This window comes from Pseudorca crassidens, chromosome 7 (assembly GCF_039906515.1).
Source record: "Pseudorca crassidens isolate mPseCra1 chromosome 7, mPseCra1.hap1, whole genome shotgun sequence".
Taxonomy (NCBI): domain Eukaryota; kingdom Metazoa; phylum Chordata; class Mammalia; order Artiodactyla; family Delphinidae; genus Pseudorca; species Pseudorca crassidens.
The window spans coordinates 33,514,650-33,530,990 of record NC_090302.1 but is presented as its reverse complement, the minus strand read 5'-3'; the positions used below and the strand labels follow the sequence as shown (position 1 = coordinate 33,530,990).

Below are 16,341 nucleotides of genomic sequence, written 5' to 3'. Positions count from 1 at the left end.
ACAGCCATAAAAGAGGAAATCGACAGCAACACAATCACAGTAGGGGACTTTCACAACCCACTTTCACCAATGGACAGATCATCCAAAATGAAAATAAATAAGGAAACACAAGCTTTAAATGATACATTAAATAAGATGGACTTAATTGATATTTATAGGACATTCCATCCAAAACCAACAGAATACACCCTCTTCTCAAGTGCTCACAGAACATTCTCCAGGATAGATCATATCTTGGGACACAAATCAAGCCTTGGTAAATTTAAGAAAATTGAAATCGTAACACATATCTTTTGCAACCACAACCCTATGAGGCTAGATATCAATTACAGAAAAAAATCTGTAAAAAGTACAAACACATGGAGGCTAAACAACACACTACTAAATAACCAAGAGACCACTGAAGAAATCAAAGAGGAAATCAAAAAATACCTAGAAACAAATGACAATGAAAACACAATGACCCAAAACCTATGGGATGCAGCAAAAGCAGTTCTAACAGGGAAGTTTATAGCAATACAATCCTACCTCAAGAAACAAGAAACATCTCAAATAAACAACCTAAACTTACACCTAAAACAATTAGAGAAAGAAGAACAAAAAAACCCCAAACTTAGCAGAAGGAAAGAAAGCATAAAGATCAGATCAGAAATAAATGAAAAAGAAATGAAGGAAACAATAGCTAAGATCAGTAAAACTAAAAGCCGGTTCTTTGATAAGAAAAAAACAATTGATAAACCACTAGGCAGACTCATCAAGAAAAAAAGGGAGAAGACTCAAATCTATAGAATTAGAAATGAAAAAGGAAAAGTAACAACTGACACTGCAGAAATACAAAGGATTGTGAGAGATTACTACAAGCAACTATATGCCAAAAAAATGGACAACCTGGAAGAAATGGACAAATTCTTAGAAAAGCACAACCTTCTGAGACTGAACCAGGAAGAAATAGAAAATATAAATAGACCAATCATAAGCACTGAAATTGAAACTGTGATTAAAAATCTTCCAACAAACAAAAGCCCAGGACTAGATGGCTTCACAGATGAATTCTATCAAACATTTAGAGAAGAGCTAGCACCCATCCTTCTCAAACTCTTCCAAAATATAGCAGAGCGAGGAACACTCCCAAACTCATTCTATGAGGCCACCATCACCCTCATACAAAACCATACAAAGATCACAAAGAAAGAAAACTACAGGCCAATATCACTGATGAACATAGAAGCAAAACTCCTCAACAAAATACTAGCAAACAGAATCCAACAGCACATTAAAAGGATCACACACCATGACTAAGTGTGGTTTATCTGAGGAATCCAAGGATTCTTCAATATATGCAAATCAATCAATGTGATACACCACATCAACAAATTAAAGGAGAAAAACCATCTGATAATCTCAATAGATACAGAAAAAGCTTTCAACAAGATTCAATACCCATTTATGATAAAAACCCTCCAGAAAGTAGGCATAGAGGGAACTTACCTCAACATAGTAAAGGCTATATATGACCAACCCAGAGCCAAAATCTTTCTCAACGGTGAAAAACTGAAACCATTTCCTCTAAGATCAGGAACAAGACTAAGTTGTCCACTGTTACCACTCTTATTCAACATAGTTTTGGAAGTTTTAGCCACAGCAATCAGAGAAGAAAAAGAAATAAAAGGGATCCAAATTGGAAAAGAAGAAGTAAAGCTGTCACTGTTTGCAGATGACATGATTCTATACATAGAGAATCCTAAAGATGCTACCAGAAAACTACTAGAGCTAATCAATGAATTTGGCAAAGTAGCAGGATACAAAATTAATGCACAGAAATCTCTTGCATTCCTATACACTAATGATGAAAAATCTGAATGAGAAATTAAGGAAACACTCCCATTTAGCATTGCAACAAAAAGAATAAAATACCTCGGAATAAATCTACCTAAGGAGACAAAAGACCTGTATGCAGAAAAGTATAAGACACTGATGAAAGAAATTAAAGATGATACAAACAGATGGAGAGATATACCATGTTCTTGGATTGGAAGAATCAACATTGTGAAAATGACTCTGCTACCCAAAGCAATCTACAGATTCAATGCAATCCCTATGAAACTACCAATGGCATTTTTCTCAGAACTAGAATAAAAAATTTCACAATTTGTATGGAAACACAAAAGACCCCGAATAGCCAAAGCAATCTTGACAAAGAAAAATGGAGCTGGAGGAATCAGGCTCCTGGATTCAGACTATACTACAAAGCTACAGTAATCTAAACAGTATGGTACTGGCACAAAAACAGAAATATAGATCTATGGAACAGGACAGAAAGCCCAGAGATAAACCCATGCACATATGGTCACCTTATTTTTGATAACGGAGGCAAGAATATACAATGGAGAAAAGACAGCCTCTTCAATAAGTCGTGCTGGGTAAACTGGACAGCTACATGTAAAAGAATGAAATTAGAACACTCCCTAACATCATACAGAAAAATAAACTCAAAATGGGTTAAAGACCTAAATGTAAGGCCAGACACTATAAAACTCTTGGAGGAAAACATAGGCAGAACACTCTATGACATAAATCACGACACGATCCTTTTTGATCCACCTCCTAGAGAAATGGAAATAATAACAAAAATAAATGTATGGCACCTAATGAAACTTAAAAGCTTTTGCACAGCACAGGAAAACATAAACAAGACAAAAAGACAACCCTCAGAATGGGAGAAAATATTTGCAAATAAAGTAACTGACAAAGGATTAATCCCCCAAATTTACAAGCAGCTCATGCAGCTCAATATGAAAAAAACAAACAACCCAGTCCAAAAATGGGCAGAAGACCTAAATAGACATTTCTCCAAAGAAGATAAACAGACTGCCAACAAACACATGAAAGGATGCTCAACATCACTAATCATTAGAGAAATACAAATCAAAACTACAATGAGGTATCACCTCACACCAGTCAAAATGGCCATCATCAAAAAATCTACAAACAATAAATGCTGGAGAGGGTGTGGAGAAAAGAGAACCCTCTTGCACTGTTGGTGGGAATGTAAATTGATATAGCCACTATGGAGAACAGTATGAAGGTTCCTTAAAAAACTAAAAATAGAACTACCATACGACCCAGCAATCCCACTACTGGGCATATATCCTGAGAAAACCATAATTCAAAAAGAGACATGTACCACAATGTTCACTTCAGCACTATTTACAATAGCCAGGACATGGAAACAACCTAAGTGTCCATCGACAGATGAATGGATAAAGAAGATGTGGCACATATATACAATGGAATATTACTCAGCCATAAAAAGAAGCGAAATGGAGTTATTTGTAGTGAGGTGGATGGACCTAGAGACTGTCATACAGAGTGAAGTAAGTCAGAAAGGGAAAAACGAATACTGTATGCTAACACATATATATGGAATCTAAAAAAAAAAAAATCGTTCTGAAGAACCTAGGAGCAGGACAGGAATAAAGACGCAGAGGTAGAAAATGGACTTGAGGACACGGGGAGCTGGGATGAAGTGAGAGAGTGGCATGGACATATATACACTGCCAAATGTAAAACTGATAGCTAATGGGAAGCAGTCACATAGCACAGGGAGATCAGCTCAGTGCTTTGCGACCACCTAGAGGGGTGGGATTGTGGGGGTGGGAGGGAGACGCAAGAGGGAGGAGATATGGGGATGTATGTATATGTATAGCTGATTCACTTTGTTATAAAGCAGAAAGTAACACACCATTGTAAAGCAATTATACTCCAATAAAAATGGTAAATATATATATATATAGGGAAAAGATGACATTATACTGAAACCTGAGATAATCTACCATAGTTTAGTATATTTTACCGCCTTTTTGCTCATTTTCATAGCACCACGACAGTCCCAGTTTGACCATGTAGGACAAGAAAACTCCCTTACCTGACGTGGAGGAGGAACGTGATGATGGAAGCTTGACGTCTACTCAAGAATGAGGAAGATGGGGGCCTTGTTCACCTCCCCACTTTTCCTTTGATTATAAAACCTTGGCCACTAAGTTCTCGGCATGGCACTCCCTTGCCTTCCTGTTTGTATCTCTCACAGTGCTCTATACTAATAAACTCTTTCCTTACCTGTCATTCTGCCTCTTGTTGAATTCTTTCTATGCCTAGACAGAAGAACCTATGCTCTACTAAGGCCTGGAATGCATTCTGTGGTTTCAAAATGAACAGAGGCGCACGTCTCGAGCCTGGCGCTCACCCCCATAAAGCCTGGTGCTTCAGTGTGGGCACCATGGGAATACCCAGGGCTCTTCGAAGGATGGCCTCCCAGCCCAGACTGGCAACAGTTAACATTAAAGGCCCCTGACTGAAACAGGACCAGAGTGAGCTTAAAGGCCTGGGGTCTTCATCACACAGAGATGGTTTTATTCCTGACTTTCTTTTAGACAAACTTTGATACATATCTGCTAAATCAGCCTGATTAATTCCATTATTCAGTTCCTCTATGTTCTTGCTTATTTTTGCCTGGCTGATCTGTCCAAGACTGCGAGACAGACGCTGTGGCTCCCAATACTATTGTGTTTGTGTCAATTCTCCTTTGTATTTTAACAGGATTTTCTTTATATATTTCAGTGAGATGTAATTTATAGCAATAATGGTCCAAGAGTGTGCTATTCTCAGGGAGAATTGTACCCTTATCTATAGAAAACGACTTCCTTAATCTTGTTTAACACCTGTACCTTGAATTCTCTTTATTGTAATGTGAACACTGGATCCTTGCTGCAGTTTGGTTTGCTTGGTATACTTTTCCCTGACTTTTACCTTTGACCTTTCTGTGTCACTGTGTTGTAAATATAACTACAGTTAGTTCTTCAAAACACAATCTGAAAGTCTTTGCCTCTTCATAGGGAGTTTGACCTATTTGAATTTATGGTCAGAATGACTATATTTGGTCTGCAGTTTTAGTTTATACTTTCTGGTTTTCATATTTGCTTTCTGTTTTTTGATATGTGGACTAGATTTTCTTTGCTTTTATCTTCCATGTTTCAGGAGCTTCAGGCTCTGTTTGTGTTATAGCATATTTACTGTTAAGTTATTCAAAGCCTTTTTTAACTTATATTTTTCTAATTATGAAACTCATAAGCAAAATAGTCTCTTTTGAGTCCCTTTCCTACTTAAGACCAGGAGTTTAGCACCCAATTTTTTTTTTACTCACTTCTTTGGCTCTGTTAATGGAATTTGGGTTTTTATATTTCAATTACTGTTATTACAGTATCTATTTGCATTGCATGTATATGCACGTTTGCTTTCAAAATGAATTTCTGTATCTGCATACACTTTTATAACAACTTTTTATAACGACTACTTAGCTCTCTCTCCACGGGCTTTTGTGATCCCTGCTCACCTGCTTCTGTCATGACCTCAGCTATAAAATTTGCTATCGTTCTCGGCAGGCTGATAAAGGACTTCAAAGATTAACTTCAAGAAGGGCACTGGCTAGTAGTACATCATGTGAGTCTCACACGTCGGAGAATGTCTCCCAGCTGCTCCATCATCTCTGGGATTGAATGCTGCAAGGGAGTCGAGGTGGCCTGGTTTTGCACCTTTGTGGGAAATCTGTTTTTTTCTGGGCTAGATACTTGTAGATTTTCCCCTTTCTGTTTGTATTTCAAAACTTCTGACAAAATGTGTCTGGGTATTACTCTCTATTCACCAATTCTGCTAGAATGCAGAAAGGCCAGCTAGACTGCACATACAGTCTGAGCATTTCCTTATGAAACTGTTGACTTTGTAATTTCAAAATGGTTATATATCGGCAATTTTGTATGGTCCAATCTAGTAGATCTCTCTTGAGCCCACTTAAGTTTGTCACCTATTTTTTTTTTAAGTAAACTTCTTATTTGAGAATAGTTTTAGATTTATGGAAAAATCACAAAGAGAGTATATAGAGTTCCCATATGTCCTCTCCCAGTTTCCCCTATTATTAACATCTTACGTTTATATAGTACATTTGTTATAAATAATGAATCAATATCAATTCATTATTAACTAAAGCTTATACTTTATTCAGATACCCTTAGTTCTTTTCTCTAGTGTCCTTTTTCTATTCCTGGGTCCCATTCAGGATACCACATTATATATCATTGTCATGTATCTGTAGGCTACTTTTGGCTTAGACATTCCTTAGTTTTGAAGACCTAGACAGTTTTGAGGAGCATTGGTCAGGTATTTTGCAGGATGGCCTGCAACTAGAATTTACCTAATGTTTTTCTCATGGTTAGACTGGAGTTATAGGTTTTGGGGAGGAAGAACACAGAGGTAAAGTGCCCTTCTCACCACATCATATCAAATGTACATACTATCAACATGACTTATCACTGTTGATGCTGACCTTCGTCACCTGGTTGAGGCAGTTGTCAGATTCTTCCACTCTAAAGTTACTCTTCTTTTCCCCCCTTTTCATCCTGTGCTCTTTGGAAGGAAGTCACTTAACAAGTGGGTAGTTCTGCTCTACCTCCTTGGGCCTGAAATATCTACATAAATTATTGGGAATCCTTTGGCATAGGAGATTTGTCTATTCTCTCTCATTTACTTACTCAATCATGGGTATCTGTTTTATACTTTGGGTTATAATCCAATACCACTTTTATTTTATTGCTCAAATGTCCCAGCTTTGGCCATTGGGAGCTCTTTCAGTGGCTCTTTCAGTTGGCTGCTGTACTCTTCTGACACACCTCCATCAGTGTGTGCTGTTGATGTGGTTTGAGCACGTCCTTAACTTTCTGGCACTACAAGATGCTCCAGGATCATCTTGTATGTTTCCTGTCCCAGTCCTAGAGTCGGGCATTTCTCCAAGGAGCCCTGGTTCCTTTTCAAGGAGAATGGTATTAGAAATCAAGATCTGGGTGGTAGTTGTGCTTGTTGATACTGAGATTCCTGTTTTGGTTTTGATTTTGATTCTGTTTCATTTGTCCCAGTTTTCCCTTAGGATCTCCCTACTCCAGTGTCCATAACTCATCTTTCCTCTCATTAGACTGATCTCTTTGACCATTTCCTCTGAATTCTGGCAAAGCAATTCAAGAGTTCTAGTTTCCTTGGCATTAACTCTGCTCTCTACCTCCAATGCGGATTTTAATTCTGCTAGTTGCTATTTAGTTTTCTTCCTTGTCCTCTGTACTTCCTTCTCTATCTTATCCCACAGCAAACCAGAGATCTGCTTTTTCTCTAAGCTTTCCAGAAGTTACTTTTCTTTGTTCCTGAGTGTTTTAGCCTTGTGTTCTCTGTTAGCTTTGTCTGTCCAGACTTGGTATTTTGTTTACACACACTCAGCAAATGTGTTGAGCAAATTAGGTTTGGTTCCAGGTGCTGGGGAATAAAACAGTGACCAAGACAGACAGAAACTGCTGCCTCCTAGAGCTTACATCCTAGTGGGAGGAGACAGATGACAAAACAACTGGGTAAAATGAATAGGAGGTCAGATATTATCGTGGGTTGATCTGTATCTCCCAAAGATATGTAGAAATCCTAACTCCTAATACCTCAGAATGTGACTTCATTTGAAAACAGGGTTGTTGTAGATGAAATTAGTTAAGATAAGGTCATATTGGAGTAGGGTAGGCTCTTAATCCCACATGACTAGTGTCCTAATAAGATGATGTTAAGAGAAAAGGGGGAAATGTCAGTGAAGGCAAAGACTGGAGTTATACAGCCACAAGCCAAGGAACATCAAGGATTGCCAGTGATACTGGAAGCTTACAGAAAGGTACGGAAGAGTCCCCAAGGCTGCTAGAGAGCATAGCCTTGCTGACATCTTGACCTTGGACTTCTGGCCTCAAGGTGTGAAAGAATAAACTTCTGTTGTTTTAAGCCACCTAGTTTGTGGTACTTTGTTATGGCAGCCCCAGGAAACTGATACAGATGTCCATCAGTGAAATGGAGAAAAATAGCAGAAAGAGGGGGGTGGGAGTGCAAGGGGAAGGGATTTAAATTTTAAATAAAGCCTCTGGGAAACGGGGACAACTGAGAAAAGACTAGAAGATGATGCAAAAAGGAGCCATGCAGGTTCTGGGGGAAGAGCACTCCACACAGAGGGGATCCTTTGCCAACAGCCTGAGCATGCTGTCCTTGGCTCTGCTCTCCCGGGCTTATGTGATGCTGGAATCCTTTCTCAGAACCGCAGCTGTGTGGGGTGGTGGAGAAGCTGGACCATGGCATTGCCCAGATCTGAGTTTGAATTCCAACGCACCACTTTCCAGCTGGGTGACTAGGGGTGAGTTCTTAACCTCGTTGAGGCTCAAGCTCCCCATATGTGAAACGGGGATACAAAAATTCTCTCTGTCCCAGGGCTCTGGGGAGGGCTGAATGGGCAAGTGAAGGTCAAGGGCTCTGCAGGGGGGCCTGGCCCTTGCTCAATGCACTGGAAAGGCCGGCTGCTGTTTTCATCAGCGTCCATATCACTCCTGCTTCTGTTGGAATTGGTTGGCTGATGAGCAGAGCACCCAGTTCCATCCATCCCCAGTTTCTTGTAGACTTTCAACTAATGCATCTGCTCCACACATAAAGGCTCTTTAAATTTTAAAGCCCACAGAATTCTGCCGGGTCTCTGAGGTGCAGGAAGCTATTTCCAGTGCCCACCCTGGGGAGACACTGCGTGTGGCAGGAGAATGTCAGTGCAGCACCAGAGCCCCGTCCACCCCAGCCCCACCCCAAGTAGTCCCTGCAGAGTAGGCACTCCACTCCTCTGGATCCTCTGGGCCTCTGCACAGCCCGACTCCACCCTCAGAGCAAATCGTCTGTGGGGGAAGAGCTGGGCAGATCCAGCCCCAGACACCTAGGCTGCTAGCAGGCCCTCTCTAGCTACGGTTTCCTCAACTGCAGAGGCTCCCAGGGCTGAAATGTCATTGCAGATGTGGTATCTGCTCCTGAGCAGGTGACAAACAACTGGTGCTCTACTCCCTTGCTCCCCATCTCTGGGTCTCAGTCTCCCCATATGTGAACTGAGGGCTCCATGAGCTCTAAACTGCCACCTGCTCTGATTGGTATAACCTGGGACCAGCCCAAGAGAGAAGGGACATGTCAGCAGTTGGCATCTGGGGCCTCAGGAGACTTTCAATGTGGGCATGATGAATGGAAGAGTAAGGTGACAGCTCTAACTATGTCTGTACCTTCTTATAATCCCCCAGCAGCTCCCCACTGCCCTCAGGATAAAAGACCAAACTTCTTAGCTCAACATCCAAGGCTCATGGAAACTGGCTCCAAATTCTGTTTTCGGCCTCAGCATCTTTCCCACGGCCCCGCCCGGATACTCCAGCCTCCAGGAATTCCTGCTGACCCCAAGTGCACAGTGAGCATGGCTGTCCTGCCCTTGGATATTCACCCTGCAGGTCTCATTCCTGCCCATCCTCCATGGCGTGGTGGAGGCTTGTCTGAATCCTCCCCGGGGAACACTTCCTCCCGTTGTTCCCCAGCCCCTCGGTTCCTGGTTCCCCTGAGAGGTATCTGCCTTCCGTACCAGCTCTGAGTGACCTGTGGACACTGGCAGGTCTGACGGTGTCTGGGAGCCCAGGAGAGTGTCTGGCACAAACACGGTGTTTGGGAAATGAATGGACAGATGACAGTTAGGAACTACTTACAACTGGGCAAACATCTAGTTGACCCTTCTGTTCCTGGAGTGAGTGTCACTGGAGGGGGTCAGGAGCCTGAGCTTTCAGTTCCAACAACAGTACTTCCTTGCTGTGGGTTTGGGCAAGAGAGTTACTCTCTCTGAGCCTCTTCACAACGGACATGATAATAATTGCGCCCTGGTTGCCTCTCAGGCTGGGTTGAGAGATACAGAATCACCCAGCAAGCTCCACATGGCTGTACACCTGGCAATCAGACCTCTGGCCAGTGCTGGACAACCAGCACTGGGGACAGCCAAGGGAAGCCAGCTTCTGAGAGCTTCTCCTCATATGTCAGATGCCAAGGATAAAGTGAAACAGCCTGAATTCGAGACTCCTTCAAAGTCAGGGGATTTGGGGAACCCCAGGAGCATGCGGTCAGTCTGTCCTCTGGGCTGTGGCCAGCTGCACCTACCTTAAGCTTTTTGACACTGGTGCAGGGATCATTGGAGAAGCTCTCAGTGTCTGAAATCTCGATGTCCTCACCATACAGAACCCCGGTCAGGTCGTTCCTCACCTGCCAGCAAAGAGAAAGCAGAGGGTGGGTGTGCTGGCGGCCACAGGAAGGGCCAGTTCAGAGGGGTTGTCCTGGGAAGTGGCTCAAATGGGCAAGGTGATTTTCTCCATCAACACACAAAAGGAGTAGGTTTTACCTTCATTAAAAACTAGAGTGCCCCCTGGGGCCTTGGAGATCTCCCAGTCCCACTCCACACTTGACACAGAGGCATAAGGAGGCCAGACAGGGAACGGGCTTACTAAAGTTGCCCAGGAATTTCCTGGAAGAATTAAGACAAGCATCCAAGTCTCTGGAGTTTCATGCTGGTGTTTCATACTATCTCCAAATCAGATTAGTTAAGTACATCACGCTGTCTCCAAATCAGACTATTCAAATACTTCTTTATTTATATTTTGCATTATTTATTTGCAATATTACTTCATTTCTAGGGTGAAGAAATAGCTGAGATATTCATATAGACAAAGTAAAACAGGAGAGAGTAAGGGGATATGGAATCAGCCTGAGATGTTAAACATAACTATGTGTCTGCTGACACACAGAATGACTAACATCTATGTGCTTGGAAAGCAGAGAGCTGCAAACTCCAGTGTTCACACCGACTAGCCAATGTGTGAAGCAGCCTGTGTGGAAGGATACTAGGGAGTGGTGGGGACTGTGGCAAACTGGTGACTATATGCCTCACCTAAAGATGGCACTTGCTGCTCAGCTCCAAACATGCTATGCCAGAATGCTGGTCCAGAGTCACCAGACCTTCCGATTTTGGGGGAGTGAAATCAAAAATCCAGATTTTTATTTTTATTTATTTTTTTGCCACGCTGCACAGTATGTGGGATCTTAGTTCCCCAACCATGGTTCGAACCTGTGCCTCCTGCAATGGAAGCATGGAATCTTAACCACTGGACGGCCAAGGAAGTCCCTAGATTTTTAAAATACAGGATCTCCCACATTTTAAAGTGTTGATATTATTTTCAATTTTTTTTAAAAAACAAAGTTAGGACCAAAACAAATAAATTTGAAATCTGTATCTGGCCCATGTCCAGACTCTATACCCTCTGACATAAAGCCATGGAAATGAGACTGTGTGTTTTAGTAGAAAGAACCAGGTGGGAGTTTTGGGACCCAAGTTCCAGGTCTTGCTCTGGCACTGAGTTGCTTGTGACTTCGGCCTCTCTGTGTGACCCTTTCCCTCTTAGGGCTTCAGTCTCCTCCTCTTCAAGAGAAGATGATCTTTAAGAGCACTTCTTGTTCATACGCATTAAGATGGCTATTATCAAAAACCAAAACCCAGCAAGTGTTGATGAGGATGGGGATAAACTGGAGCTTTTGTGCACTGTTAAAATTACCCATCATATGGTAATATGATCCAGCAATTCTACTTCTGGGTATATACCCAAAAGAATTGAAAGCAGGGTCTCAAAGAGATATTTGGACACTCAGGTGCGTAGCAGCATTATTCACAAGAGCAAAAGGTGGAAGCAACCCAAATGTCCATCAACAGATGAATGGATAAACAAGTTGTGGTTTATACATACAATGGAATATTATTCCGCCTTAAAAAGGAATGAAATTTTGATACATGGCTACAACATGGATGAACCTTGAAGACATTATGCTAAGTGAAATAAGTCAGATGTGAAAGGACAAATATTGTAAGATTCCACCTAGATGAGGTACCTAGAGTAGTCAAATTCATAGAAACATAAAGGAGAACAGTAGCTCCTAGGGGCTGGGGGATGGGGGAATGAAGAGTTATGGGTACAGAGTTTCTGTTTGGGATAATGGCAAGTTCTGGAGATGGCTGGTGGTGCCTCTTGCACAACAATATGAAGGTACTTAATGCCTCTGCACTGTAAATTTAAAAATGGTTAAAATGGTAAATTTGATGTTATGTACATTTTACCATGATAAAAAAAAAAAAGCACTTCTTGTTTCAACAAGTGGTGGATCCTCCCAATGTATGTATCAAAACGTTTTGAATAATTTGGCCCTGAATGTCACAGGATGGTCACTGGGAAGCCACCACCATAGAAGGGGAACAAAGGGAGTTTCAGTGGGAACTGCTGTATTTCATTTCTTTAAAAGAAATATGACACAAATAGAGCAAAATGTGAACACATTAATCCTGGGTGGCTAGTCCATGGGTGTTTGGTGTTCTGTGCTTTTCTGAATGCTCGAAATACTTTGCAATAAATGTTTTGTAAAAACAATGACACTGCCGCAGTCAGGGTGAACTTTGTCCATCCTTAGTTTTTACCTCTATTTTGATGGAAGATTGGGAGCTAGTTGCTTGAAAAACAAGTTGGCTTTGCCATTACAGTTCATTTCTGCTGCGTCAAATCCTTTTTGCTTTTTTTTAAAAATAAATTTTATTTATTTATTTATTTATTTATTTTTGGTTGCATTGGGTCTTCGTTGCTGCATGTGGGCTTTCTCTAGTTGCGGTGACAGGGGCTACTCTTCATTGCAGCGCGCGGGCCTCTCACTGCGGTGGCTTCTCTTGTTGCAGAGCACGGGCTCTAGGCATGCGGGCTTCAGTAGTTGTGGTGCACGGGCTCAGTAGTTGTGGCTCGTGGGCTCTAGAGCGCAGGCTCAGCAGCTGTGGCACACGGGCTTAGTTGCTCCGCGGCATGTGGGATCTTCCTGGACCAGGGCTCGAACCCGTGTCCCCTGCATTGGCAGGTAGGTTCACAACCACTGCACCACCAGGAAAGTCCCTCAAATCCTTTTTGGATGCAGGTGGGGTTCCATTATTAGTTTTGTGTTTCATGAGGGTGCTGTGGAGCAACAACAATTATTAAACACAGAAAATGTGCAAACTCGGCCCTGCTGGAAGGCAACACAGCCAATGCACAGACTACCAAGGCATGCACAGTCGAGCCGCAGCTCTCCACGTCCATGCCACCCAAACTACTTGAACTCTCTTGAGTCTCAGTCTTTTCACCTATAAAATGGGGGCAATACAGTATGTAACTTAGAGGGCCCAGCAAAAACACTGAGGATGCGGAATGGCTTTGGAAATTCTAAAGTTCTTTACGCTGCTTAAAAGCTGGAATGATCATTTCCAGGCATAAGATGCAGCATCAAGGCTGTCAGTGGCTTAGAGTATCTATCTATGAGTAAGTGTGTGCATGAGAGCTGTATATAATTAACGGCAGAAAAAATATTTTATAGGCGGTCAGAACTCGAAACAAACAAAACCAAAACACCCTAGAGGTCACCTTATTCTGCCCCTAATTTCACAAATGAGGAAACTGAGGTGTGACTCCCAGGCCAGTGCTCTCTGAATGGTCCCAGGCTGGCTCTGCTGGATCCTGCCAGATGTGGACAGTTCCTAAGGCTTATGAGCCAGAACAGGTCAGAACAGATGGTTGGTGACATTAGGCACTCAGTGACCATAATTTCAGCACAAAGAAGTCTGCTCAGCTTGAGCATTTATTCTAATGGACTTTTTTAGGGAAAGCAAATGGAAAGAAACAGTAATAAATGATGTTTTAAAATAACCAATGCATGTTAAAGAAATAATGCAATTGACTACCTCACAAGGAAAAAAATCCACACTCTCACGTGTGGCTAGAAGGATCATTCATTGCACTGGTTAAGGATTATTAAGTAAGTTAGAAAAAAGACACCTCTTTTTTTTTTTTTTTTTCATTCTGGTACTGCAAGGTATCTCCTGTTTTACAGGGCCAATATCTTTTATCAGCTTGCTAAAAACCACATTTCAGCAAACTGAATCCTATTTTTTATTCACCTCTACTATAAAAGCAGAAATATGTTCTTCCTGGAAAGGAGTGACACTTAATTCTCAAGAAAATAAAATACATTCACACATACACACACACTCAAGTATAGCCAGAGTCCCACTGGGGCCTAATCTGCACATGGGGCCCAGGGAGGCAGCCATCAGGAGTCTGATTTACTGAAAGGCCCTGGCCATCCTGGGAGGAAGGGGGAGAGATGGGTGCTGATGGGCAGGGAAGGGGCAGAGAAGGTTGCCCCATCACCTAGAAGGGAGGGTCAGGGCTGCCAATGGAGTGAGGAAGACCATGAGTGGGGCCCTGGGTGCTGCTAGAAGGGAGATTAGGAAGGGTTGAGTCCTTAAAAGCTGGGTCCTCAGGGCCAGCTCACAGGGCTGAGATTGCCTAAGGGAAGAACTCTCCCTGCTTCTGGAGCAATGAATCCCAGCCCCAGCCATCGGAGTAAATCTGAAAGGAGCACAACTCACTCGGCACCAGGGAGAACCAGTGGGTCAGAGCTCTAGGAATAAATAATCGAAAATAGGCTTGGAGGCAACAACTGTTGATTTTTCTCCCCCAAGAACTGGTATGGACCGTGGATGCGAAGTCACACCAGAAAGCGTGTCCCTAAAGCAGTGGTTCTCAAAGTGTGGCCCCTGGACCAGTAACACCAGCATCACCTGAGGGAACTTGTTAGAAATGCAAATTCTCGGGCCCACCTCAGACCTACTGGGTCAGACACTCTGGGGTGGGGTCCAGCAAGCTGTGTTTTAGTCAGCCCTCCAAGTGATTCTGATATATGTTCAAGTTTGAGGACCACTGTCCTAAAGAAGGCAGGACAAGTTTTAAGCAAACCATTGATAATGGTATGAAAAAATGCTTTCTATGGCTTGGATATTTTCTGCTTGATTAGGAGACCGCAATGTGTTGACCTGAGTAAGGCAATTACCGAAAGGGTGAGCAGGACCGGGATTCCCATTTAAAAAGGCATCACATCTAGAACGTGGAGTGGACAATCACCCTCTGGTCTGCCCACCTCAGAGCACACCTGGAGTGCTGGGCTCAGTTCTGGTGCATTTATCAGGGATTGTGACAAAGTGGCTCAGGCTCAGGGGAGAGACGTGTGGCTATGACAGGGACCAAGAACCCTTTAGAAGACCATGGACATGGTGGCGGGGGTGTTGGGAGTATAAAGGTCACAAGGGGTGACACCAATGACTCCTCAGGAGTGGTGAGGAGTGACACCAACTGGTGACACCAATTCCCAGTGCAGCCTTGGGAATCAAAGATCCAAATCCAAGAATTTTAACACTTAAGACTCCAAGCTCTAGGGAAGTCCAATGTCTTGAAAGAAGTCAAGAGCCAGGCAGAATCAGTGGCTTTGGGGGAAAGCTCAGAGCTGGAAGGACCGTCCTGCTCAGGCTGAGAGGCAGAAAATGCTGTCAGGTCAGATCAGCTGTCTAAACTGCGGGCCCAGTGGGTCTATACATGACTTTCCCTCCCAGCTGGTTCACGGGCTATAAGAGAAGAGGTGACTGACAGGGACTTGACACTCCAATGAAGGCATCACAATGGCCTCGCTCCTCCAACTGAGTGCACAGCCCCCATCCACAGGCTCGGCATTGGGGATACACTGCTGGTCCTGCGAGATGTAGGGGGAGCAGCGGACAGGCTGGAGAAGGAAAAGGGGATCAGAGGAAAAGACACGAAGCTAATGGAATTAGGCAAAGAGTATAGGTGAACAGACTATTCGGGAGAATTTTCTGGCTTAGCATAACTGAGTCCATGTGACCCATTTTAAGCATAATGTGGGTCCACCCTGTTCTACCAGGGAGGCTTGTCACCACCTCTGAGCAGGTCACAGTGCCACTCCACCTGCAGGCCTCCTCCCTGCTCTGAAGGCTGCACCTCTCCACTCACACACCCCAGCTGCCCAGATGATTCTCCCTCTCCGAAAATCACCCAGTGATTGGGCTTATGAAATAACAGCATTATGTGTCCCACCCTGAATAGCTGCCATGTGGGTCAGGCTGTTCTTTCCACCCATGCTGTCCCTGCTTCGGGGTCCGAGGACCACATCTGCATGCCCTGCCAGGCTCCTGTCCCCCTGCAACTTTCTGCTGCCCACAGGTACGGCCAATTAACTCCCTGCCCCTACAGCCAATTAACTCTCTCCCTGAGGTGAGATCCCCCACCTCAGCCTTGGAACTTCCCTTTCTCCAGCAAGGTAATGTAAGGAGCCTGAGGTCAGGAGGCCAGGGGTTTCAGCCCCCTGCCAGCCTGGCAAAGGGCCTTCTTAGACCTCAGGCTTTCAATCAGGGCTCCTGCTTCATTCCTGGGGCTGGAATTCTGTCTCTTGTCCAGTCACTCCCTGGCCTCTGGGCTTGAGTCCATTTTTGAACAGCTACCTAGTGCCTGGTCATTCCAGAATGGGGCCCTGTTT

General features: G+C 43.4%; 1 protein-coding gene across 2 annotated transcripts in view; it reads right to left on the bottom strand.

Moving 5' to 3' along the window:
• The window catches only part of GABBR2 (gamma-aminobutyric acid type B receptor subunit 2), a 365,637-nt gene that overhangs the window by 178,243 nt on the left and 171,053 nt on the right, over nt 1-16,341 (bottom strand). For both annotated transcript variants that reach the window (XM_067743842.1, XM_067743844.1), the window contains exon 4: nt 10,060-10,161. In XM_067743842.1, the coding sequence (XP_067599943.1) occupies nt 10,060-10,161 (102 nt within the window). The remainder of the gene's footprint in view (nt 1-10,059; nt 10,162-16,341) is intronic.